This window comes from Haliotis rufescens, unplaced genomic scaffold (assembly GCF_023055435.1).
Source record: "Haliotis rufescens isolate VD_foot unplaced genomic scaffold, xgHalRufe1.0.p SCAF_6, whole genome shotgun sequence".
Taxonomy (NCBI): domain Eukaryota; kingdom Metazoa; phylum Mollusca; class Gastropoda; order Lepetellida; family Haliotidae; genus Haliotis; species Haliotis rufescens.
The window spans coordinates 11,343,585-11,371,475 of NW_025964334.1; the positions used below are offsets into that span (position 1 = coordinate 11,343,585).

Below are 27,891 nucleotides of genomic sequence, written 5' to 3' on the forward strand. Positions count from 1 at the left end.
ATCTAGCATGGCCGCTGTCGGATTCTATTCAAGGAGTCATCATTATTTAAGTACGGGTAAATATTTTAAAGCGTGTATTTTTTCCTAATTTAACACCATCAAAGAGGCTGTACGTAATGTTGATACCTCATATAGAAATAAACGAGTCGTGGTCGTTGTTTATCGTACAATAAACAACTCCCACTCGTCGTTTGTTTCTTAATTACATGACCATATACACTAACATTATATCTTTTCATGTTTTTCGGTCAACAAAAGCGACATAAGCATTCCATTATCATGAGAAACCCTTGCCAAAAGTAGCGCCAACTGCACGATTGCGACAACATCAGGAGCATGTTTCATGATTAATCATAATAAATGACACTGGATGCTCGCAAAAACGCGAGCTCATTTCGATCCACTAGTGGCACCCGCCACAAACACATCCAAAAGCAAGCCAATTGTTCACCCGAAAAGGCAGAGAATTGCATCAGACATCATTTTGGTCATTGATACGTCAAACCTGGAAATGCCGTCTACACGTCCAACACAAAGCCCAAGCCAGGACCCAAATCCTTTAAACCCGGCCAAAGTTCTGTTAATTACATACATTTCCCCTTAACCTTAAGTAATCTATACTAGTTCTGAAGTAAATCATATTTACCCGTATGAATCGTCTACCCGTATGAAAAGTACTGTGTGATAAGTCACGCACCAAACCTATACTCTCGATATACATGCTGTTCTTACTTAAAAAAGAATATTGGGTTAACAAGATACGTATATTAAAGTGCCATGCTTTCCTGATGTGCTCTCATTCTTATTTGAAATAATGACATAAATAGTTACCACTCATCTTTCAATATTTTTCAAGGTTGGGTTAATCACAAACATATTTGAATATGTACAACAGCTATACTTACTTATCTTTATACTTAAAGGCATCAGGTTTGTCTGTCATAAGACCCCGAAACAAATATGTCCAACACAGCCCAATATTTGGCTCTTGGCTCCTTGTTATTATATTTTATAACTATTGTTTAACAACAGTTTCTTTCTGTAAAATATGTTCATTTCAGAAATTAGATGTTACTCTAGCATCAGGTCTGTGGTACGTTCACTGCATCAGCATTATATTAAAACGATATTTACATTATATAAATACATACAGAGGAAACGCTTAGCATTTATCTTTTAAGTAAGAGTGCAGGGCGACTTGCTTTATACATATAAATGTGGACATATATGTATGGACATTTGGATGATATAGATATACCTCCTTAAAGATGACTGTAGAAAATGTAATAATTATGTGAGTAATCAGGTTAATACCACAGCAATATTCAGCCATATTGCGATATTGGTTTCCAACATACAAGAGGGACCATGAAATTATGACTTGAATTTGGACCTGGCTTTCTGGTGTGATGTAACACCCCAGAATCCCCGGTAGAAAAAGAGCTGTAAGCACGAATTAAGATCACGAGATGATACTGATGTATACATCTGGACATATATTTGCGTAGTATTACTACGTTAATTCATCAGTATATATGTATTTTGCATAAAAGGATATTGTAGGATCGACGCTGACATTCGCATATAACCTATTCACCAGTGCTGTAATATTTAATTCATTTCTTTTGACACATATCGACACGAGAAACTATATTTAAATCTAAAAGGAGCTCAAGTGGGGTGGAAATTTCAGCCTGAACCTGTTGAACAAGGCTTTTTTTCTTTTTGGGCTATAGCATTGCCGTAAGGCCTGGGCGGAAGGGAACACCTGTTTGCACCCATCAGATACCAATCACAACTTCTCTGTCCAAACGAAAATAAAATACGAAAAATGTCGGAAGTGTAATCCTTCTAATTTTCTATTTAGATACATGTTTTAACTTTAAAGTAATTATATGTATCCAATGTATTATTGGTATCTGTGATGCTGGTACCGTTTTGTCGCCATTGTGTAGCTTTTGTGGAGTTATTATGAATATCAAATACATGTCTTGAAATATGGACTTGTGAAAGAACTCATCATTGAACCATATGCATTTAAATTAATGCATATACCATTTACTTGGCGTGTATGGACATATTATCCATCTACTTATACACACCTATTATGGACATATACAGAATTTCATTGTACCTTATCATTTAAATAAATACCCGTGAAGATCCGGGTTAGAATAGGCCTTCAACAACCCATGCTTGTACGAAGGCGACTAACATGATCGGGTGGTTAGGCTCGCTGACTTGGTTGATGCATGTCATCGTATCCCATATGCGTAGATCGGTGCTCTTGATGATGATAAATAGATTGTCTGGTCCAGACTGGATTATTTACGAACCACCGTCATATAGCTGGTCTATTGCTGAGCGCGGCGTTAAACAACAGACAATCAAACAAAATCTATTATTAAACACCTTCCAACAATGAGAAATTAAACTTATATTTTTCTTAATATTCTGTTATATTTATAACAGAATTTGATTCATAATTTAATTATTGCGTTGCTTTCTTCTCTGTCATTCAATGTACATGTTCAAACCCCATGTTTAATATTTCATTTTTCACAAATGGCTACGTTAGTGAGTTGCCTAGATCTCTCGTTACCTTTCTCACACGAATAGATTAAAATAATTTGTTTTACTATCATATTTCTGTTTATCTAATTCATAATACGAAATTGATAATTCATTTATCACAGTATAGATCATATTCGTTTATATCACTATCTGATGCTAAGGTTTTATTGCAGAAATTATAATTAATTCCAAATATAGAAAGATACACAATTTGCCATTATTTGACTTTTAAACTGTACAAAGTATGATATAATGATCAGAATGCCTGTAACGGGTAGTATTTAAGAAAGAAATATTTGTCGATAAGTCCCATTTTTCAGATATGCCCTTCAGTAGTATCATTGTATATCTCCAGAGAGAGGTTTACATTGTAGTTCTCATTTGTGGATAATTCAAAATGCAACAAAGAAAATATATATGCTACCATGACGAAAGAATACAGAGTATACATAACTCGCAATTCTCCAAAAGAGATTTCAAATCACAATAACATATCTGATATAAAGAGAGGTGGTAATGATTTAATCTCTACACTGTGCCCTTGTTCGTGAGCCCTTCTTCTATTCAGCAAACAGCCCCAAACCGAAACTCCACAACATATCCGATTACACTGATTCGGGCTGTCCCAGTTCTCCATGCGATACTGACGCCCGTTCGTCTCCCAGACCATACAGAATAAATTTAAAAGGAATCCAGCTCAAGTCTAGAACGATTTGACAAGCCTAGATTGCCTCAATTCTATCCGTGAAAGTAAGCATTAATACAAAAAATATTGTTCTTGTCTGCTTCAGATTATATTTTGTAAATCCATATTTTTTACTAGGAAAATTGTACTGACACCGGCGCTGTCCCTATTGAAGCTATCCATAAGAATTTTGAATTGTCGTCTATTGTTCGATGTCTTTGGTTTGGTATGTTGTTTTACGCCGCATTCAGCAATATTCCAGCTATATGACGGCGGTCCGTAAATAATCGAGTCTGGACCAGACAATCCAGTGCTTAATATCATGATCATCGATCCACGCTACTGAGATCGATGACATGCATCAACCAAGTCAGCGAGCCTGACCACCCGATCCCGTTAGTTGCCTTTTACGGCAAGCATGGGTTGCTGAAGATCTATTCTACCCCGGAATCTTCGCGGATACAATACATCGATGACAAGTGAGGAAATCACAAAGTAATCGTTGATGCCGCGCTACACTATGATAAAAATTATAATCAAGTTGACTGGTGTGTACATTACTACAGTGAACATGTACATGATCATGCCCTAATAATCAAATGCCGTAATGTCAAATACTAATTTATTATTGTGTGATGAATTTAACTGGTTCAGTGGTAACATGTGATATTAATATTCCATCAATTTCTTTCCTGGTTGGTCCATCCATGTCTACAAAATGAAAATAATACAATTAAAATGGTGCATAGAATAATTCTTAATTTCAGGCTAGAGCTGTGGAAATCTAGACTTTTCCAATCATTATAGTCTTGAGTTGGTCTCATTTTTTACAATATTCTCTTGGGTCAACGTCAACTTATACCATACATTAACAAGACCAGTTTGACCTCCTCCGGAGCTCCCGGATTTTGGTAATATCATCTAACAAGGCCAACTCTGCTCTTAAGTAAACAGGAACCTAATCAGCGAGGGGTCCTTTATCATCCCTATGTGGCTGCTTATAAAAATCTGATATCTCTTCCCAAAGACCTGGTTAATAATATATTTTCGGCCGAATATTCGAAACAGAAAGAGTGAGCTGGTGCTACATATGTAAACGGTTCTATTTTAAATGACTGCAGCGCTCCATTATGAAAACAAATTGTTTTAACGCCGCTATCAGCAGTATTCCAGTGATATATGACGGCGGTCTGTTGTATATGAAATAAATGCATTTTGAATCTTGAATCTTGAAAGTTGTAACATTTCCGCAAATAAGTATCACATGCACTATACAGTATATCAACTGCAATATACTGTATACAACATTCACTATACAGTGTGTCGCGAGCTCTGCGCTGGGCCTCTCCCTTCGGCAAACACCTCATGAGGGTTGCAACGAGGTCACAGGTCAGGCGTGCGCTCGTCAGTTGTCTAATACGGTCAAGATTAAGATCTTCCGGAAGACCACTGCACAAGATGTATGTGGATTGTTGATAAGTTACTACGTGTTTGGAACTGGGAGTTGAACACTTAGCACATTTAGAGAAGAGCTCACAATAAAACGTTATGGACTCGCGGACGGAATTGTGTTTTCATTTCAAAACGTACATGTATCAGGTTGAACTTCTACGACAGATGTAACTTAGTTACCGCTTCCGAATGCATTTGCTGTGATTAACAATAATGCTCCGAGTCAATACATTTTGTCAAATGTATGACATGTATTACGTGAATGAACATATTGTTTATACTCGTCCATGTTTTTGACGGACAATATAATTTACATGCTCGGTAAAAGTGAGGACGGGCATCATTGTGTGTTTCCGTGCTTTGTTCAGATGAACAATTGACTTGTCCTTGCATATGTTTGTGACGGGTGCCACTTGTGTGGCAGGATACGCTCACCTTTTCCCGAACACCCATTGGATGACCTAAACCACTTCGGATTTTTATCCCACATCAGTCTAATACACCGTGATATAACTGAAATACTGAAATACTGTACAGTTGAAAATGATGTTTAATGCGATTACCGTGTGTTACTGCAACTGTTCAAATTTTGTGCAGTGATGTTATGTTTTATGTAAAAGAAAGCATATTCAATTATCCATTTGATTTGAATAGAATATACTTGCGACAGTGTGTTTTATTAACGCCCAAAACCGTAATTTAAACACATAAGATACCACTAGCTTTAATAGGCCATACCGGAATAAAATAGTGCATGTCATCTTATCCCAGTTGCGTGGATCGATGCTCATGATGTCAATCACTGGATTGTCTGGTCCAGACTCGATTATTTACAGACCGCCGTCATAAAGCAGGAATATTGCTGAGTGCGGCGTTAAACAACAAACAAAACAAAACTACATATAATACCAATGTATGTGTGCAATTGCTAAATATCTTAGCCTGCTAAAGGGAGGACTACACATACTTTCATTAACAAACGTCATCAACGCAATCCTAACTTCCTCAAAACTTGAGTTACTGATACTCTCCGATCCATCTACGACAAAGTAAGCTGTGTATGTCCCAGAGCAACCTGTTAAAAAAAATTAAATGGTCACACGTGAAGAATATGTAATCGATTCAAGACATATTTGGGAAGGACAAATTTGGACACCCTTATGATTGTATGCTAATATGCTAAAGGACAACAGCATCACTCAATGGAACAGCCTCTCCACCTCCCCGGCTCACCAGTATACTCACCATTTGTGCCCTGTGATGTATAAATGTGTATCTGGGCATAACAGAGGAAGGAGCTGTTCATATTCAAATACATAGACCTGATATATTATTTTTTAAAGATTGTATTTGGTGTGATTGAAGCAAGCAATGTTCTGATGTCTTCTTGCCATTCTACCAATGAACATTCGCCATCCGAACATGTTTTTGCAATACAAATTGCATCGTCTGCGTAATATTATTCAAGTTCAAGCAAACCTATATTGAATACATGTACAAATGTAGCGGTAGAAGTCATGGGCGGCAGATCATATAGTGTCATGCTTATTACCCAGATACAGAGAATGACTTGATCTATTACACTGTTTATATCACCTAATATTAGATTAGGTATGTTAAGTATAATATTCATTAAGGCATCGAATTCCGCAGCGCCGCCTTTTTTGCCTCTGTTATGTACCAAACCACAAAGTCGTGAGTTTTGAACATTGAAAGTTGGACATTGAACTTTCGTGAATTTTTTCTGTTAGCCAAAGCAATATAAACGAGTAGGTAAGAGTTGGCAGCCGCTGTTTGTATGTTTGGAAAATTATCATATTAAATCAACCATGCATATTACACATCTGTATGCGTGTGATGTCCTTTGATATCTTCAGTAAACTAAAGTAAACATATCTTGTGATTTGGAAAAGCCAATCGAAACGAGAAATATCCAAATAATTGCTGATTTATCCAGAAACGACATTGTTCGCATTTATATTTCGACATTATTCTCAGTGTGTATGGTGACTGACGTCGTAGGACGTCACGTATGAACCGAGACACGCACAAGAGTTGCTTTAGTAATGCTCTCCTCACAGGCAAACACTGTTGAAATGACATTTTGATATAAATATACAAGCTCATGCATATGCTAGTTCTATATCTGCAATTTACATCAATATTAGCTTTCCTTGTCAGTTATACAAACGTTTTTTCAGGTATGACCATGCATGAGTGAAAGTGTTCAATGAGGATAAATCTCTCTATCCTGTTGAACAAAATTGAGGTGAACGATATCGCATTTTCCGACTATTGAAATTTAAATGTAATGTAAACGTATGACGCATGTATAAACCCCTTACATTTAGCCCACTATCACGAGGTAAATGCAACGATAAAAGCGTGTTTTTAAGTCATATCAAGGCTGGAAATGTTTAGACCATATGTCCTATGGGAATGTTCTCTCTGCTGACAAAACCTGATTTAACACACTATGTAAGTCATTGTTTAACCGGTGCGGTCAGGTAGCCTAGTGGTTAAAGCGTTCGCTCGTCACGCCGAAGACGCGGGTTCGATTCCCGACATGGGTGCAAAGTGTGAAGCCCATTTCTGGTGTCCCTCGCCGTGATGTTGCTGGAATATTGCTAAAAGCGCGCGGAGTAAAACCATACTCACTCACTCACACAATGTTTAACCCGATTGTCAATTCGAGTCAGTTCAATATTACTAGTGTCATCTAGCCCAAGGCGTTTACGCTTGTTATTGTCCAACAGTCAAATGTGTATTCTACTGTTCTACTGCGACTACCTCCTTCAGATTTTGTTGATTCCTCTCATATATGTTGTAGGGGCGGTAGGATAGCTCGTATCCTCCCAAAGTAACTACATGCCAAAATCACTGCAGTGTAATTCAACAAAGATAATGGTCCAGTGTGATGCGACTGTGGACAGTACCGCCAGACAGACATGCTAGCTGAATGTGTTTATCCTCCAACTCCAAAAAACAGTCTCCCACCATGTAGCAAAACGACGATATTTTTTAAGTGTTTGTCTTTACTTGATAGCAACAGATGTATTTTAAACTGAATATATCCTTTTAGGTTCAATAAAAACAGGACATTGTCTGGTCATGATTCTTTTCTTTACATGCCGCGTTTTTTTAGTTATTTAGTAGCGGGTTCCACCAGTCTTTCGAAAACATCAGATGTCAGCACTGATTTTCTGTGATCCATTCATGCATTAGCTACCATTATTCACCGGCAGATAATCGATAATGGTTCTTCTCTAACGTTGACGTTTTATATTTACATTCATTTGTGGTCGACTGCAGCAACATTTGACCTGTCACAGCTTAACACAAATGTGAGATCAACGAAACCTCTCCACAGGGTCTTATGAAAGAATTTCTGTAGCCACCTAGGGACTTCATAATTATTGTATGAGCAAATTTGGTGCACACATGCAATATATATCCCGTTAGTAAACAACTGTTGTCATGATCAAGTCGGAATACTACCATCATCATGTAAGAATCCGGTCGGGTCCGGTTGGGATCCGATGGCGATCCTATACACGATCCAGTTGCGATCCAGACTGAATAAGTTCTCATAACCTCGCGAAGGGCGGTCGAGTAGGTTGGTGGTTAAAGCGTTCGCTCGTCAAGCCGAAGACCCGGATTCGATTCCCGACATGGGTACAATGTGTGAAGCCCATTTCTGTTTGTGCACCGCCCTGATATTGCTGGAATATTGCTAAAAGCAGCGTAAAACCATACTCACTCACTCACTCATTACCAAGCGACGGAAAGGGTTGTTACCTTTATGCATGAATTTAATATAAACATGTTAGACTCTCATGTTTCCGTCACCAATAACTCAAGGGGGATTCATTTTGTTGATATATTCGGTCACCTTCTGCCTATGAAATTTTCGGCTGGTATTATTATGTAAGATATGACTTTTATAGCATTTTTACTTAATATCATCTCAATGTTATTACAGTTCAGCATATGAAAACACTGCGATATGTTTGATCTTCTTAAACAAGCGTTGAAAATGTAATCACATCCACACCTTGTGTTGACTCACCGCCCGTTAGCTGTAGTTTGATAATCCTGTGATACGATTAATTGTACGTTTGTTTACTGCATTTTATGTACATGCATTTGCACTTTCTGGGCAATTCGTTAATATCACAAGGCATATGTCTACTAACGTATTTTTGTATGCTTCGATTAAATCATAAAAGTCTACGAATTCTCGGTTCACAACATTCACGGCCGAGCCATCGACGTGGCGCTCGTGGTACCAACAGCAGATTCCCTCGAATTATGAGTCTGGCTTTCCCGGGTGTATCTGATATTCAAGTATGGCGTAGAATGTGCCTTTGTATACACCTATACACTTAAGCTGATCACACGTTTCTGTTGTCTTTAATGCATATATGATATTTATTTCCTACATGTATTTTGTGCATGTATATTAAAGTAAAATCTCAAAAATAAATCTCATAAACGTTCAATATTTTGCAAAAACATTTGTTTTTCAATTTTGCTTACTATTATCCCACACGAAAAAGCTTATGGAAAAAAATCATTCATTGACGCATAAAGCATTTGTGACTAAATTATAGCAATCATAGATAAAGTTATATTTCCATCTTCAAAGGTTCTGGGCAATTTGTCAAACACTGAAAGCAAATGTCATCGGAAGTTTACACAGAGAGTAAAATGCTGGACTTTAACATCCCCATCGGTACCTGTTGTGCTCCCCTCTTTGCTGATCTGTTTCTGTACATATGAATCGGAATTTCTGCTCTGATTGAGCATTTCAAAACAAGGGAAATTTAAGTTAAAGTGCAGTTAACATGAAATAATCTACCGCGATGTCAAAGGTAAACGTTTTCAATGTCTGATATGTACGCGTTGCGGTAGCGTCTATCTACTACATAATCTTCAGATGCTTAGCAGGAACCGGTCAATCAAGATCTAATTTAAGGTGTTGCGATTTTTGTTCCTACAAAAGGCTGCATTCATTGCTGAGTGTGTAAAAAGAATTGTGAATAACTAAAATAACAATTCACGTCTTCAACTATCTTTTTATGACTAACAATAGAGCGGCTGTACATAATGTTGATATCTCATATATACTGAACCGAAAAAGAAACGTCACCCCAAGTAACATTGCATGAAAAGTTGTCATTTAAATATCTGCGTAATTTTGGTCAAAGTTTCTAAACTTTAACATGACCTTACATTACTTTGCACTGATTTTCCGTGATCCATTCATGAATTAGTTACCATTATTTACAGGCAGATAATCGAAACTAGTTATTCTCTAACGTTGACGTTACCTCCAGCAGTGGAGAAGAGTCCTCTTCTCAGACGAGAGCAGTTACTGTATCTCAACAGCAGATGGCAGAGAGAGAGAGAGAGTCTGGCTACGCCGTAGGGAACGTTATTCGGATGCTTGTGTTGTTGAGAGAGACGCGTGGGTTGGTCCGGGCATCATGGTGTGGGGTGGAATTGGTTTGCACAGAGGTTCGACCCTGTGGTCTTCCAGAACATCGATCAAGGGAGAGGCAATGGTGTCACAGCAGCTCGGTACATTGATCAAGTCTTGAGACCACCCGCCATACCTCATTTGGCACATCCCCGCAACCACGAGTTTCAGCATGATAACGCCCGTGTCCACACTGCGAGAGCAACAAGAGACTTGCTCCAGCAGAATGGCATCAGAAACATGCAGTGGCCTGCTCTCCGTCCCGATTTAATTCCCATTGAGCACCTGTGGGGCGAGATTTAAAGACGGCTGAATGACATCCGACCAAGGCCGACAACTGCAGATGAACTGCGTCAGGCGTTCCTCAGAGTGTGGGCTCAAGTGCCTATGGCCTTCATCAACCGCCTCATCCATTCCATGTATCGACGTTGCAGGGCAGTCATCAATGCACATAGCGGACACACAAGATACTGACTTGTGATGCCATTTTCTCAATTTTCTCTGAGACTAGTATTGTGTTTCACTTTAAGAGCATTTGACACTTTAATTTCAGCCTTGATCAGTTTTGCCAAGTTTCATCTTTTTAATATGTCTCAAATTATGTTTAGTGTTTGGACAAATAAGCTTTCTCATATATCCACCCATGGTGGCGTTTCTTTTGCCGTTCAGTATATTTAATAAACGAATCGTGGTCGTTGTTTATCATACAATAAAACACTGCTGCGCCTCTCATAGTATATTCTCCCTTCAGTGGTTTATTGTACGATCAACAACTTCAACTCGTCGTTTATTTCTTACATAAACACAAAAATGCTAATCAATTTGTTAGTTTTTCTCAACAAGGTTTATCTAATCAATTTTAAATAATAGCGTCATATGTACCACAACATAAACATATATAGATAATGAATAGTTAATAGTGAACTAATTACGTTTTTAAATTGAAAGTAAATTGTACCCATGGTTTCATTGTATTTATAACAAAACTCACATTACACTCCTCTAAATGCTAACTGGCATACCCAATGCGCATCTCTATCAACTTTATAAACATTCCAGAACAGTGTGTACCCGTACAGATTCCATTTCCTTTTAACTTTGATCGCTGGTCAAACATCTCACTGTTTACATTAAGTTTGTAAATTTGTTGATCTGGATGCTTTGAACAACGAAATTATTTCTAAGAAAACAACTTTTAATGTTCAGCTTGGTTCCGTCGTACTATGCTATTGCTAATTTCAAATACTCTGGATTTACGATTTTGCATTTGCATGGTAGTTGACAGTAGTACACATACCTGGACAACGAGCGACTTCACATGATCTGACGACGATCTCCTGCACTGGTTCAATGCAGAATGATCCACCATTGGCCGGAACTGGGTTGTCACATGGGCGCAGCCTTAATGATACTCCTGTAACATACTCCCCACATGTTGGACACCGTGGAGTGTCCCACTCTCCCCATTCTGACACTCCACCATCAACTGTGAAAACAGAAATTAATCCAAATGTCTGAAAATGGTTACGAATTTGAAAAGTTGAATAAATGCGTATTCTACATTTATATCCGATACATCAATCGTTTTCTAGCATTCATACAGTGACAATAGAACCAACGTTAATTAACTAAGGAAATATACAAGGTTGGTAGTGTCAAGAGGTAGAATTTAGACATATCACAGTGTCACTAAAATAGACAAGACAAGGGTGCGTGCAAAAGAGTAATTATGTCCATTTCTTTTCACGATCAATTGCAATAATGCATAATCGCAGAACATCTTATAACAGTTTATACAAACAACACACAACATCTACCGCCAAGAGAAACATACTAAATTCTTCTTTCTTGTGTCCTACCTTTTAACTTTCAATATGTTTGTACAATGAGTTCATTCGTGATCGGTATATGTACAGTGGTATAGCAACGAATATTGGTGTCTTTTATTTGTCGTGTTAATTGAAACTAAAATATGCCGTTTTTCTGATTGAATATCATAGCCATGGAAAGAGTTCAATGTATATAAAGAAAATCTACAGCACCTGGGCATGGAGATAGATTCGTGCATTTCCCATTTCTTTCCTGAGAAGTTGAACCGTCACATGGAAGCCCACCATTGAATGGAGGAGGATTGTCACATGCCCTACTCCTTCTCTGTAAAGTTTCCACATCGACTCCACAAGTCTCTGGGCAGGAAGTCTGTGTCCATTCACTCCACTGACTAAAACTGCCATTCACGACTTGACCTAAGACGAATAAATTGATAACAAAAGACAGTGTTCGAGACAGTGCTCTCTTTGAACTCAATATGTACACATGAATATGCTACAGCGACATGTTCAAGTGACATCGACTGATTGTATATTGTTTTTATAAACAAAGACAAACTAGCTTCAAACATTCATAGAATGACGATGTCGCATGATAAGAGGGATTGTTTCCTGAAAAATACACATCAACATGTTCCTCCCAGGGAATCAAGTGTGTTAAAAATACTTGTACATTTGCCTTCTTTCACCATCCATGCAAGGTATAAAACGGTCGATCCCTTGATTACATACACTTTCACCAACCACATGTCAATTTGAACGTTCAGCAATTAGCTTTGGAACAATTTTTTGCAGACTATAGAACAGGTTCCTGCAGACAAGAAATATGTGCAAGGTTTACAACACAAGTCCACGATTAAGTCGCTGTTCACTTGCGCCAGGACACCAGAGTTCAAATTTCTGACCAGACAATACGCTATCGTCAGCATGCAGCTAATCAGCATGCACGGCGACCCTGTGTCAAAACATGTTAGCCAAACACAAATGGAGTTTGGAGTATATAAACTAGGGCAATCCCCGATGGTCTCGTGTAATGTTTTCAGATAGTCCAGATTCACTCTGGACCTTCTAGATAGATATGTCTTTAACGAAAGTCATGCAAACGCGAACGTAAGCCAACATGACAGATTTGGGCGTAAGTCTGTAATGATGTGCCGCGTGATCACCATGATTACCAGAACGCCACTGAATATTGTTCATGGAAGGATTACTACAGGGACAACATACTGGTGCCAATAGTTGTGTCGTTTATCGCCATGCTCGTTCACGTTTTGTTTTTCAAGGCGATAATGCTTGTCCCACGCATGCACGTAATCAACTACCGTGTCCTTCCCTTTCCTTATTCATCCATTACCATCACTCGACGCATCTTTGTATTTCAGTAATCGTCTGTTATTTTCGAATACCCCTACCTTTTTGGAGAGTACGTTTACATTTTAAAAGAACACGATTATACGTTTATGATATTTAAGGAATAGTGTGTGTCAAGTGTAGACACGTGTTTATCTCCCCTTCTAACAAAATGCTTCGTCAAATACGTGTGCGGTCGACGTCGATAGCATATATAAAATAGAACACGTGTGTTTTCAATATAGTCGACAATGTATCATGACTGCATGTATCAAGAATATATGATTTGACAAAAATACATTCCAATGTAATGATCTATAACAGTTTATATTTTGAACTCAATTCTATTTCATTTCAAATACATGATAATAATGCCTATATCTGTAACACGTGTCAGAGAGCAAATATTATTGTTTTACCTGGACATGGAGGAATGTCTTCACATACTTCAAACTGTTGTTGATAATAGGGTCCTTCACATGGTTTTCCACCATTTAATGGCACAGGGCTTTCACAACGCCTATATCTGTTCAGCAGCTTTGTAATCTGCACTCCACATGTTGCAGAGCAATTATCAGCACTCCACTTGCCCCATGGGCTGTAACCGCCGTGAACAACATCATCTTAAAGGGGAAAGTCACAGGTTCCAAAAGCTCATTTATCGCAAATGAGTATTCTCACATTCTAAACACAATCAGCAGTAAAATAATAATAAAAAATCCAAATAAAAATATTGCTTAAATATTCTTCATATACTTGTTGCTATCATGATTATTTTTGCTAGTTTTATTTGCAAAATGAACGGAAGTCAAACTACACCAACGGATTGGTACATCCTAACCAACTGAATGCATGGAAGTAATACTTCCGCGTTTGAATTGTATGAAGTACGTTAGTATAGAGTAGAATATCTGTCGGCTCCATTACCTGGACACGGAGGTATGTTACACTCCATGGATGTTGATTCATAGTTGGTACCACTGCATGGAAGTCCACCGTTTTGTGGTGCAGGGCTGTCACATGACCTGTTTCTCCAAATATTAACGGTAACTCCGACTCCACAAGTCTTTGTGCACGTCGCTCCAGCCCACTGGCTCCATTCTCCATAACCACCATCAACTATGTCATCTAGAAAAGATATTGTTACCTAACATGTAGGTAAGTTGTCTTTCAACATAAAAGACATTTGCTGTAGTGTGTGTGTGTGTGTGTGTGTGTGTGTGTGTGTGTGTGTGTGTGTGTGTGTGTGTGTGTGTGTGTGTGTGTGTATGTATAAAGCGAACTCGTGTACCTGAATTAGGAATAAGGTTGTATGTGTATTAAGCGAAAGTGTGTAACATTATTAGGATCTATTCTCCAACACGGTGATTTTGTATCAAATGTTTACAGTTCTTAGCACTTGTTATTACAAATTGCATCACGAGTAAAGGTCGATGGTGCAATCATGGTGTAATCATAATTGAAGAATAGAAGTAGCCAGATGCGCAGCATGTAGGATGCACAAGACCCCATACTTCAGTTCGATTTTGAGGACATTTCCACATTAAATTAATTGCTATAATATTAGTGTTTTATTTTATTTTATGATATTAGACATGTAGAGCACATTTCTAAATTTGATGCATCAGTGACAAAAATGATGTCCGATGCAATTCCTCTTTTTGACTTGTACCATATGTTCCCATGCTTTTTCAGGTGAAAAATGTATTTGCCTTTGCATGCGTTTGTGACGTGTGCCCCCATGGGGAAGGATACGCTCACCTTTTCGCAAAAACCTATTTCACTGTTTGGTTGAAATATTGGTTACACCTACTTGGGCTGTCAGTCCAGATTTGAAGATGCGACAATGTCGTATTGGCCATTCGAGATATACACATGAGTATTTGTTAAAAGGTGAGAATCCTCCGTTTTGTAACCCTTGTGATGAAAGAATCACAGTCAAGCATGTCCTGCTTGACTGTATTGATTTTTCCTTCACAAGAGATAAATATTTCAGTTTTAAAACATTTGATACTATGTTTTTTTAAAGGAAATAGACCTTATTCATAAATGTTGATGTATTTACTGTATTGTTTTAAAAATGGGTAGTGATAATTAATAACTTAGATTGTTAGTGGCTGTACCCTCGAGGGGGGTTAAAGTAGCGTAAAATTATTGTCCCCCAAAGAGTGTATGTAAGTCCCATATCATTCGAAGTATTTTTCTGCATGCCATGCTTTTAAACGTAGCATTTTTGACATTTTTATCTTAGGCTTAATTGGTACACTGTCGCCAGTGACTGAAGCGATGATATGAATCCTGCCGGGGTCAATGCAGGAAGCAAAGGCTCTGTAAGTCCCCATGGTCCCTAGTATGGTAATCTCCCTTTAGTCACTGACGATCTCTAGCCCAGTTTATATTGTGTTGTTCACTAATACTTATGACTTTTATATATTCTCAACTGGTTTTAAATCGACTCAGTGATATTCTAGTTATTGTACTGTCCAACGTTGACAGCTTTTTATATTGTCTAAATATATGTATTATTAATGTACTTCTCGTCACGATATGGCTGAAATACTGCTGATGAGACGTTAAATCTTAACTCACTCACTCGCTCACTGTTTGGTTACTTTATAAACACTTGATTCATAAACACATGCCCATGATATAGTCGGAATCGTACAATCAACTCTGCTTCATGCAGAGATTTATACTGGATGTGGGAAGGGATAGGAAGTTATCTATATATATTAATGTTACACTGCCAGTAAAAGACAAGCAAAACCTACCTGGGCAAGGTGCAACACCCTCGCAATCAATTTGTCGTGCTTCGGTAGACGGACCTTGACAAGGCAATCCCCCATTTTGTTGTGCCGGGCTATTACAGGATCTATTTCTCCTTACTACTGTCTGAACCTTGACTCCACAGGTTAGTAAACATTGATCCGTAGTCCATGGGCCCCACTCTCCATACTTGCCATTGATTATGCCATCTTAAAAGGAGTGAGTGGGGTGTGGAAATATATCAACATGGTACTCAAACTGCATCTCCAATTAACGACAGCAAACACAGATACAAATGTTTATAAGCTAGTGCATACAAGATATCAATATACAATATTTTGAAACATAGTTAAAAAAGTACTTAATAATATCTTGATTTCAGAGAACATTATGTTTAACATTTACCTTAAAAAATGTTAACTCAAGGTGTTGACTGATGTTCTCATACCATTTCGTGATCATCTGTCCCTCGAGGACAGACCCGTGAAGATCCGGATTAGAATAGGTCTTCAGCAACCCATGTTTGCCGTAAAAGGCGCTATACTTGTAAAAGGCGATCGGGTGGTCAGGCTCGCTGACTTGGGTGATTCATGTAATCGTATCCCAATTGTGTGGATCGATGCTCATAATGTAAATCACTGGATTGTCTGGTCCAGACTCGATTAGTTACAGACCGCCGTCATATAGCTGGAATATTGCTGAGTGCGGCGCAAGCAATAAGCAAAACCAAAACCCTCGAGGATAATTCAAGGATCAGTAGACCGCCTCTGTTGTCTAGTGGTAGAGCGTCCGCCCGGAGAGCGGAAGGTCCGGGGTTCGATCCCCGACCGCGTCATACCAAAAGACGTCAAAAGATGGTACTTGTTGTTACCCTGTCTGGCGCTTGACATTAAGGGGCTAAAACAAGGACTGGTCGGCTAGGAGTCAGTATACTGTGTCTGAGTGGGGCATTCATTTTAAACTGCGGCATGGTATCTCAGTGAGCTAGCACTATAAATCGGCATCACTCCGGACTAGTACAAGCAGCCACACAAACACATACACGTACATGTACGTCGCTACATAAGTGCAATAATCTTGGACGCGACGTTAAACCCAATTTCACCTCACCTCACCTCACCAAGGATCAGTAGGTTCGATTCCTAGAAGCCGAAGTCCTTTGGTAATCAGTGGTCATGTGTTCTACGAAAGTGCTCAACACAACTCGGGATTTCCCCTCACACTGTCATGTAACTGTAATACTGTTCATAATAGTGTTAATCTCACACTCACTCACCCTCATTGTAATGTATTTCGATAATTTTGTTATGAAGCACCTCTTCAATGTTTTGAATACCATGCATGAAATAGACACGCCATGATGACAAATTCCGATTCATTCTTTACCTGGACAAGGAGGTATGTCGCATGGACTAGTCTTTTCTTCAGAATGGGAACCTTGGCAGTCAAGGCCACCATTTTGTGGTTTAGGACTGTCACATGTCCTATTTCTCCTTCGTACGTATCTAACATTGAGGCCACAGGTTGTAGGACATTCTCCCGACCACGAACTCCATTCCCCATATGCACCATCAAGTGGGATACCTTTAACATATTTTGCTCAAGTATTGTCAAATGTATATACTATTTCTTGCACATCTTATTATTCTGATACATATCTGCCTTAAACATGAATATCAACTTCATACTTATAGCCAACAATGTCATTGCATTCTGAAACAAACAATGTATATCTGCCATGTATAGTGGAAGTGTTACCACGATAACCTACAGTCCGTTTGACTCCAAATGAGAACGATGAATTGCAAAATAACTCGAAATCCAGAAAAGTGTACGAAACATCAATACGGTACTTGACCATGAATACCCTGTACCCAACAAAATCTGAATTTTGTTTATTTTAAGACCCATGACGGATGAAGTTCTTTAAGAAACTATCATGTAATTTTGTATAGAAATGTGTACATGACACGTAGGGGGACAAACCGTGGAAGGAAAAGCGCAAGCACGCATGAACTGCACGTTCTGTGGTAGGGGAAATGACAGAGCGTTAGAGGGGCCGTCGCAATCTGACTTGCTCATGCCATTGATCTCGTCGTCGGAACTGCTGGTGCCTGAACCGACTGCCACTATTAGAGGCTGGGCTGTTGCTGGCTGTAGTCCATCTCGTGACCAATAACGTGGCTCTATCTCGTCAACAACTGTGGCCACATAACGCCTCCATGTTTCTACTGTTACCCGACCAAGGGATTCCTTTACGAGTTGTTCAACGTCTCGTAATTTGAACATTGTGTTCGATCTTCCAACGTCACCCTTGACGATGCCCCATACCAACTCGATTGGATTCAGGTCGCAGTGATAAGGTGGCAGTCGTAAGACAGCGTGACCCTGACCCTTGATGTAACTGTCAACTTTATACACGGGGTCAGGTTTCATAGTTTTGATGATTTCATAGAGCTGTGGTTTCGTCGCTCGAGAAGGAAAGGTAATGTTCCTCCGTTGCAGCCAAGTAACCATGTCTCCTTTACGGTTATTAGAGGTTGGAATCTTGCTTTCTGGATCCTGCACACTATGATATGATGCGTTGTCCATGACAATGAGAGACTTGGTAGGCAAAGCAGGGACTAATTTATCTTTCACCCACTCCAGAAATACATTGCCGTTCATTTATATGTGGTAGTCCCTGTTGTCTTTGGCCTTGGCTCTAAAGACGAGGTCACAGTCTGGGAGAAAACCCTGACTAGCAGAACCAGCATGGAGAACTATGAGTCTTTCACCCTTTCCCATTGGTAACTTTCTACCAGACTCCTTACAGTCACCACTGGGTACCCACTGACTGCTGGCTGTGTGTGACGCATTTACCCATGTCTCATCTAAGAAGACGGGCTCATATCCTTCTTCACGTTTCTGCTTGATGGTACGAAGGTAATGATTTCGGAGACGAACAATGTCAGACCGTTCACACAACACAGCCCTATTTTCTCCAGTTATCTTTTTGTATTTGTAACCAAATGTATGCAACAGCTGCCATAGTTTGTACTTTGTAACACGTAAATCGTGGTCAGTTTCAGGGTGTTTCTTCAAAATTCTTAGGGACAGGTACTTATTTTCTGAGTGCAGTTTAACAATTACACATCTGACTTGATCCCTCTGAAAACTGTCTTATTTATCAACCTTGCGTGGTTTTGACATGTTCCCTACCTCCTTGGCCTGACTATTTGTATAACAACATTTTTAAGTTTCTGAGGGGACATACCAATAGCTTTTGAAGCTCGTTTCAAGAATTTATTCATTGCATAAAAAGGCTTTGCTCTTTCTGCTTCACTTCTAAAGAAATCATACACATTCAACATCAACTGTTTAACATCTGCTGAGTAGCGCATCTTGTCATTGAATGAACAGGGTCACTGTGTAGCACGACCATGCTTGCGCTGTTCCTTCCACGGTGTGTCCCCCTGCGTGTCATGTACACATTTCTATACAAAATTACATGATAGTTTCTTAAAGAACTTCATCCGTCATGGGTCTTAAAATAAACAAAATTCAGATTTTGTTGGGTACAGGGTATTCATGGTCAAGTACCGTATTGATGTTTCGTACACTTTTCTGGATTTCGAGTTATTTTGCAATTCATCATTCTCATTTGGAGTCAAACGAACTGTATGTGAATATAACAAAATACAACACATTCAACGTACATGTACTTAAGATCGTTGAATCGATTGTTCAATGATATATGTGACGACATTAAAACATACCGATGAAACAGTATTATGCAATTGGAGCATGGTACTTTAGAGACAAACGTATCAAAAACAAACATATTTTTCAAACAATCATATATGAGCGCAACGTCATATACCCTTACCACAGGACTCAGGTATTTTGTCACACAGTATCCGTGATGACTCCTGCTGCACAAGTCCTTGTTCCACACAAGTCTTTCCATTGCCCTTACGTAACGGGTTGGCACAGCTCCTCAGTCTCGTCCTTGTGCCCGTCACATTTACTCCACATGTTTGGTCACATGTGACATCACCCCATTCCTGCCATTCGGAGACGCCACCATCTATATCTGAAGATGCAACAGAAAATGGAGATGACACGTGTTCTCAAAATGTATAATTATCCTGTAGTTGATACTGGTCGGGAATTGATATCATCTTACTTGCTGTAGGGTGTCCTCTTTTCTGCATGTCACAACTGACATGTTTTTACGGAACATGTTTTACACCTTGACCTTGCCCTTTGATAAACCTTCAAACTTGGAGTTTACCTATCTTTTATAAGGTCAGTTTGGCAGCAAATGCATGGTGTACGTAATCACTTCCAAATTTTTAGGACAATTCAACGTTATGTGAATGCTATGATATTAGTGTTTTATTTTGCTTTATGATGTCAGACATGTGGAGGACATTTCCAAATTTGAAGCATCAGTGGCATAACTTGTATCCGATGCAATTCCCTTTTTTGACTTGTACCATTGTTCCATGTTGTGAACAATTGCCTTGCCTTTGCATGTGTTTGTGACGTTCGCCATCAGTTCAAATGATGAGGACAATCGCACTTTTTATCAGCATAATGAAAAAAAATCCAAAACGATTATCAATAATATGGCAATAGGAATATGTATACAACCGCCTTCCACTCAGGAAATTGAGTTTCCTCATATATCAATAGATTATTTAAGTATTGACTTTCACTTTGGCGCCGCGATTCGCTGTGCAGAGTTGCGTCCCTTGGACACGCCAAAAACCTATGATTGTGGGTTCGAATCCCGGTTCACCCCAATTATTTTTCTAGGTTTGTCAGCACCATACCCGTGCTCGTGGGTTTCACCGAAGTGGTAAACGTCTGAGACCTGCCTCACTTCGGGCTTTCCTCACACATTAAGCTGACACGCCATGATATTACTGGAATACTGTTAAAAGCGGCGTTAAACCCCACTCACTCACTCACTTTGTATCGCAAGCTCCGATGTTCATACAGTTTGGCCCTCATTCTATGTAGGTTCATACTCCAATGAACTCACACAAAGTGAAAGTCCATTCTTATAATTTTGGTATCACAATTTCTTACCTCAAAGGTTGTTGGCCAAGATCTATGCAACAAATTTTTTAGTACGTGTGACTTCATGTTCACACTGACAGCCATACAACAATCAGCTATGTCGTGGAACAAAATAGTCTCTCAAAAATAGAGGTGACATGAGCGTGTGGATGTGCAGTCTGCTCTACAGAAACTCTTAAGCAACCCATGTATCCAACTAATATCACCATTAGATGAGAAAGGTCAAGAACTACCTCAGTAAGTCAGTCACAATGACAGCGCGTCGTAATACATTTACATCAGGTACAAGACGTCCAAATGGCCGACACGATAAACGTGACGGGAGAGGTTTCCGAAGTTGTTAAAAAAACGTGGCGGGTACATGTGTTAGTCATCAATTATCAACTGGCCAAACATTGAAAGGTGGTTCAAAATGTGCCGAACAGACACTTTGGTAAATTCAAAGATTGCTGGGAAAGGTCACTGTGAGCCTAGACACGGATCGAGTTGATACTACGATAGTTTAGATGTGTATTTCTTTGTTTCGTTCATAAGGATGGGCCGTAACGAGGGTATTCGTGAACAAGCATGCTCACTGACGTTTCTCAAGGTATACTGACACGCTGAGTTCAAGCTTTAGGGTTCTAAATGATTAGAAGAACGCTTCTGTGAGTTCTCGTGCTAGGAAATTCCCAGGGGAATGTGAAAATAGTCAATCCATGTCTACGTCATTTCAAAAACACGGTCTCGTGTCAAATTGAGTCGTTCATACAATTGTGAACGTCAATTTTGCAGTGATGTGACCGACCTCTCGTCCATTGGAAAAGCCGTATATCGTGTAAACGGCAAATTAAAAAATCGTTTATCAGTAGAACTCAAACGGAACTTCCTGATTTTCAAGTGAACATATTGTTATGATGAAAACCTCACACTTATGTGTCAAGGAACATGCCAATTCTGTATTCAAATGAACAAAGGCAGATAGAATTGTTCTTCCCATTTGAAAAAGAAGAAGTAAAAGATTACTGGCAGAGGAAGGTGAGAGGATTTTGACGCTCTAACTGACTGAAAATAACTCCCCTTCCCTAATTCTTCTCATTAATATTGTGGATATTGTTTTATGACCTTTCCCTAACTCCCTCTTACCTAACCATCAGCAGACGAACAGTATTTCGACGACTTCGTACGGCTAGTATACGAGCCTACCGACCCTTCCGTGGAATGGCCTTGACCCGTCTACACCGTCAACGCAGACTGCAATGGGCTAGAACTGTACGTCGGTGGCAACGACGTGACTTGGCGAGAGTGCTCTTTACAGATGAAAGTCGGTTCTGTCTGTTCAGGAACGATGGCAGAGTTCGAGTTTTTCGACGAAGGGGAGAGCGACTGGCGCCACCCGTTTGGAGGTGGAGGCGTCATGGTATGGGGTGGCATTTGTGGCCAGATTACAACACGATTGGTTATCATCCGAGGAAACCTGAATGCTCAGCGATACAGGGTTGAAGTGTTGAGACCTGTTGCGGTGCCCTTTATTCAACATCAGCCAAGAGGATTAATTTTGCAACAAGACAACGCAAGGCCTCACACCGCCCGAATTGTTCAATACTACCTGAACAACGTTAACGTCAACGTATTGCCCTGGCCACCTTGTTCTCCAGACATGAACCCCATTGAATATATCTTGGATCATCTTGATCGTCAGCTGAGACAACATGTACCGCCTCCAGCGAACCGACAGCAACTTGAACAGACTCTATTGAATTTATGGAACAGGATTCCTGTTGACATTATCTGCCGACTGACGACGTCAATGAGGAGGCGTGTGTTGGCGTGCATGGATGCCTAGGGTGGTCACACTCGCTATTGATGACGTGTTACCTGACTTCGTATACTGTGTCATTAATGGACTCTTCGTGCACGATTTGTGTAATTTTTAATTTGGACCCCTTGACTCTTTCTTTGTGTAATGCGGAGAATGCAATATCGGCATTACATTGCATTTTCATTCTACTTCATGGAAAATGATTCCGTTTATAAATTAATCATCATAAATGTCACCTTAATATCGTTAAAGTATGTCCACTTTGAGCATTAATGCACGCCAGAACACGTCGATGACGTCAATCGTCGGATGTCGTTTGGGGAATGCGTTGCCTATCGTTAAGGAGCCGTTGTTGTTCCAATTGCTGGCGGTTGACCTGAGCCACTGGGCGACTTCTGATTTGGCGATTGAGGTGGTCCCATAACGGCCTGAATGTGTGCGTTGTTAAGGAAGTTCAGCGTCAACCATGCCGCAAGCGGTGTCGCATTGTCATGCTGGAAAATGATTCCACGGGTCTGTTGCTGGATGAATGGCTCCACAACTGGTCGCAAAACTATCTATGTCTCTGTGCATTCATGTTACCATGAATAACCACCATTCTCGTGAGCCACGTGAGCGCAGATGAATTGTACGGATGTAGCGGTCTTGAATGGGCGTAGTCACCCGTGGTCTCCCGCTTCTCGGCATGTCTGTTGTCCGGCCTGTCTCACATCCCCGTTGCATCTAACTGGTAACGGTTATACGGGCACATCCAAACGTTCTGGCAATGACGGCGTGCGTCACTCTCTGTTTGGCCATTCCAACGGTTCTCCCCCTCTCTAATGCAGTTAAACGTGCCTTTCTGTGGTGTGTTTTTCAGAGTGGTCGTCGAGTCGGCGCAGCAGTTTTATACAGAATATCTGCACGTGCATTCCGTGCAACGGCACCTGACATCGTTTTTGCAAAGTGCACGTTTTTTGCGCAAATTGTCAAATTTTCCCACTTTTCACCACTGATTACATTTGGCTTAGTACGTGGCATATGTATAAATATGTTTTCATATGAAATAAATCACTTTAAAAAAATATTTTTAAAAATTGTTGGTATCATGTGGACATGAGTTTAAAGGACTAATCTTTAGATGATACGGGCAGTTACTTTTAATTCGTACTGACACTGATATTGACTGCCGCACAAGACTCCAGTTGAACAATTGAGGAATAGGGGCTTGTAAAATCATTTTCGATCAACTGTCGATTATTATTACAATCAGTGAGTGAGTGAGTGAGTATTGTTTTACGCCGCTTTTAGCAATATTCCAGCAATATCACGGCGGGGGACACTAGAAATGGGCTTCACACATTGTACCCATGTCGGGAATCGAACCCGGGTCTTCGGCGTGACGAGCGAACGCTTTAACCACTAGGCTACCCGACCGCCCCTTATTACAATCAGGCGTTACAAACAGAAAATAAAAGTATCCAAAGGTGTAAGCATGATCACTTCATGTATAGTGACCTTTAAAATGTTTCAAGAAACATCAATTAATTATAAGGTAATGTGGAAGATAGGGATGACACGGATTTTATCTTCTTCACTATTTCAAAGGGTCGTTTCGGTCCAGGACATAGTGCCTTTATCAAGGAACTGTACATTTCACATTGTACTTTTACATGTACATATTGTAAATCTTGAAATTAATGCGTCTCCAAATTAATACGACTGTTGACCCCAAGCCAAAAATACGACTCAAAATCAAATGCAAAGTTTCATTTATGCGAAAAAACACCACTCGCATTTTTCGCATTTAATTCACGCTCGCGTTAATTTCAAGATTTACGCTATTATTTTATGGCTAAGCACGATTGGATTTTATATAATAATTATTCAGTAACCTGTTATCAAAGGTGGACGTATTGACTTATCATGAAACCGCACCAATACATTGTGTAACTCCATGACATTTGGTCAGTCAACACTTTAATGTCAAAATATAAGTACTCACGTACAAAGCATAAACACACACCCATCCTATATGAATATAATGCATGAGAAAGCACGGCATACAGGTAAAAAATATAAGCATGGCCATGGCTGACTTGCATTGTCTATCTAATAAGTAGGAATCATGGCTTCCCGCGCGTTATTAAAATATGCTGCATTGAAACCCAGCCCTTTTCTTCCATTGGTTTTTTTTTTCTTATGTTACATATTTCGGGACATGCTGATAATGATACTGATATTATTTTCATTATCTTAGGTTTTGCTATCTTAACTTAACTACAATAAACGTGTCTATCTGATACCTACGAAATAGATGTTTAAACCAGAATGGCTCAATAAGCTGCACGGACTGATCGCAACGGGTTGTGATGCTTGGTAATGTGTATCTGGGCATAAGATAGTAAGGAGCTGTTCATATTCAAATACAAAGACCTGATTTATTATTTTTTTAAAGATTGTATTTGGTGTGATTGAAGCAAGCAATCTTCCGATTTCTTCTTGCCATTCTACGAATGATCATTCGCCATCTAAACATGTTTTTGCAATACAAATTCAAGTGTTGACAGACCTATATCTAATACATGTACAAATGTAGCGGTAAAAGTCAAGAGCGGCAGCTCATATAGTGTCATGCTCATTACCCAGATACAGAGAATGGCATGACCTATTACACCTGTTTATTTCACCAAGTATTAGTTTTAGAATACATATAATATTCACCAAGGCATCGAATTCCGCTACGCCACCTGTTCAATTTCCCCTCTTATGTACCAAACCACAAGTCTTGATGTTCATAATTTGAACATTGATCATTTCGGGGGTTTTGTTGGTAACCAAAGCAATATAAAACATTTCTGGAATTTACGGAACATGTGGTAGAAAAACGCATGTCCTTAATGTGTATAAATCAGATGAACCCAGGACCAAATTTGGCGTGAATCTGGAAGTCATACACACTCAGTGTATTCAGGCACCACTACTCCTAAATTCAAGACAATTGATAACTGATACAAACGAGTTACTCAAATATCACACACATTAGTTTGTGAACTTCTATGAACTTCTTCTTGATTAATATATAATAGGATTTGTATCCATACAGAAAAAGTACACAGAACATGTCCATGTTAAGCTTTGTATTGTTATGGATGTAACGGTTACACATTGCTAAACATAACATGAGGAACACAAATAAAACGTTTTGCACAGGCTCCAGGTAAGACTGAACATACATTTACATGTAACTTCGCATTCGATACACATGGTGAAGTAACACACGGCAGTATTTCTGACGTGTTTCAATATGGCGTCACTTTTGCGACACCATCGCGCCCTCTACCGCGTCGCTTTTATGGCACTATCCTGCCACTTTTGTGCCAACTTCGCATCATTTACGCGTCACTTTCGAGTCATTTTCGAGCCGCTTTCTCGGTATTATCACGCCATGTTCGAAATGTAGTGTAACAATAGAGCACGGGTTCCTTTATCCATGGTGAAATAGTTTCTCACATATTTCTTAAAATTTCGGAATGATCAGGGTGACCTGGGGCTGCAACAAGACAGCCCCAGCATCAATGTCACAATGTGAATTTCAAAGACGATTTGAACATGGCCCAAATGTCAAACTATTCTTACTTCGTTCTGTTGATTCTCCTTCGTTAATGTGTGTTATGACCATGTGCATTCACGTGGGTTACTTTGTCAATATTTGATTAATTATTATATTAAATCAACCATAAATATTACACATCTGTATGATTGTGATTTTCTTTGATATCTTCAGTAAACTAAAGTGAACATACCTTGTGAATTGGAAAAGCCAATCGAAACGAGAAATATCCAAAGAATCGCTGATTTATCCAGAAACAACATTGTACGCATTAATATTTCTACATTATTCTCAGTGTGTATGGTGACTGACGTCGTTGGACTTCACGTATGAACCGAGACACACACAAGAGTTGCTTTAGTAATGCTCTCCTTACAGGCACACAGTTGAATTGGCATTTTGATATGAAAAGCTCATGCATATGCTAGTTCTATAGCTGCAATAAAATCAATATTCGCTTTCCTTGTCAGTTATACAAACGTTATTTCAGGCAGATCCATGCATGAGTGAAAGTGTTCAATGGGCATAAATCGCCCTATTCTGTTGAACAAAATTGTTATGTAAATGTAATGTAAACGTGTGACGCATGTAGAAACCCCTTACATTTCGTTAATGCAACGATAAAGTCGTGTGTTTAAGTCATATCAAGGCTAGGAATGTTAAGACCGTGTGTCCTATGGGAATGTTCTCTCTGCGCACAAAACCTGGTGTGTTTAAGAAAACACTTGCATTCACATGCAAGTCAATGTTTAACCCGATTGTCAATTCGAGTCAGTTCAATATTACTAGTGTCATTTTGCCCAAGTCGTTTACGCTTGGTATTGTCCAACAGTCAAATGTGTATTTTACTGTATACTGCGACTACCTCCTTCAGACTTTGTCGATTCCTCTCGTATATGCTGTAGAGGCGGTAGGATAGCTGGTATCCTCCAAAACTAACTACATCACTGAAAACCAAAATCACTGCAGTGTAAAACAACAAAGATAATGGTTCAGTGTCTGTCACCTTAATGCCCAATTGGATTTGTCTTAAAACAAAACCAAGTGTTTAAACGTTCTCTCGTCCCAGCGAAGGCCAGGGTTTGATTCTCAAAGATGGATCTGCGAGGTCATTTTTGGTGCACATACACACACCGCTCACCGTGCATCACTCAACAATCATCACTGATTGCTGGAATATTGCTAAACGGGCGAAACACCATACTAACTCACTCGCTTATAAATGCAGAGTACTTTTAACTATCAGGTGGTCGCCATAACACCTACGATAGCATGATAATGACGGCGGAT

At 39.4% G+C, this 27,891-nt stretch overlaps 1 protein-coding gene across 1 annotated transcript; it reads right to left on the reverse strand.

Annotated features, from left to right (window-relative positions):
- Positions 1 to 5,607: 5,607 nt before the first annotated feature.
- LOC124128598 (hemicentin-1-like) lies at positions 5,608 to 26,975 on the reverse strand. The gene is made up of 9 exons (XM_048385960.1): positions 26,795 to 26,975; positions 20,007 to 20,213; positions 17,525 to 17,722; positions 16,144 to 16,347; positions 14,300 to 14,500; positions 13,792 to 13,995; positions 12,236 to 12,439; positions 11,491 to 11,679; positions 5,608 to 5,786 (listed from the first exon to the last, which is right to left on the reverse strand). The coding sequence occupies exons 1-9, from the start codon at positions 26,871 to 26,873 to the stop codon at positions 5,608 to 5,610; spliced, it is 1,665 nt and encodes a 554-aa protein (XP_048241917.1). The 5' UTR covers positions 26,874 to 26,975.
- Positions 26,976 to 27,891: the final 916 nt, after the last annotated feature.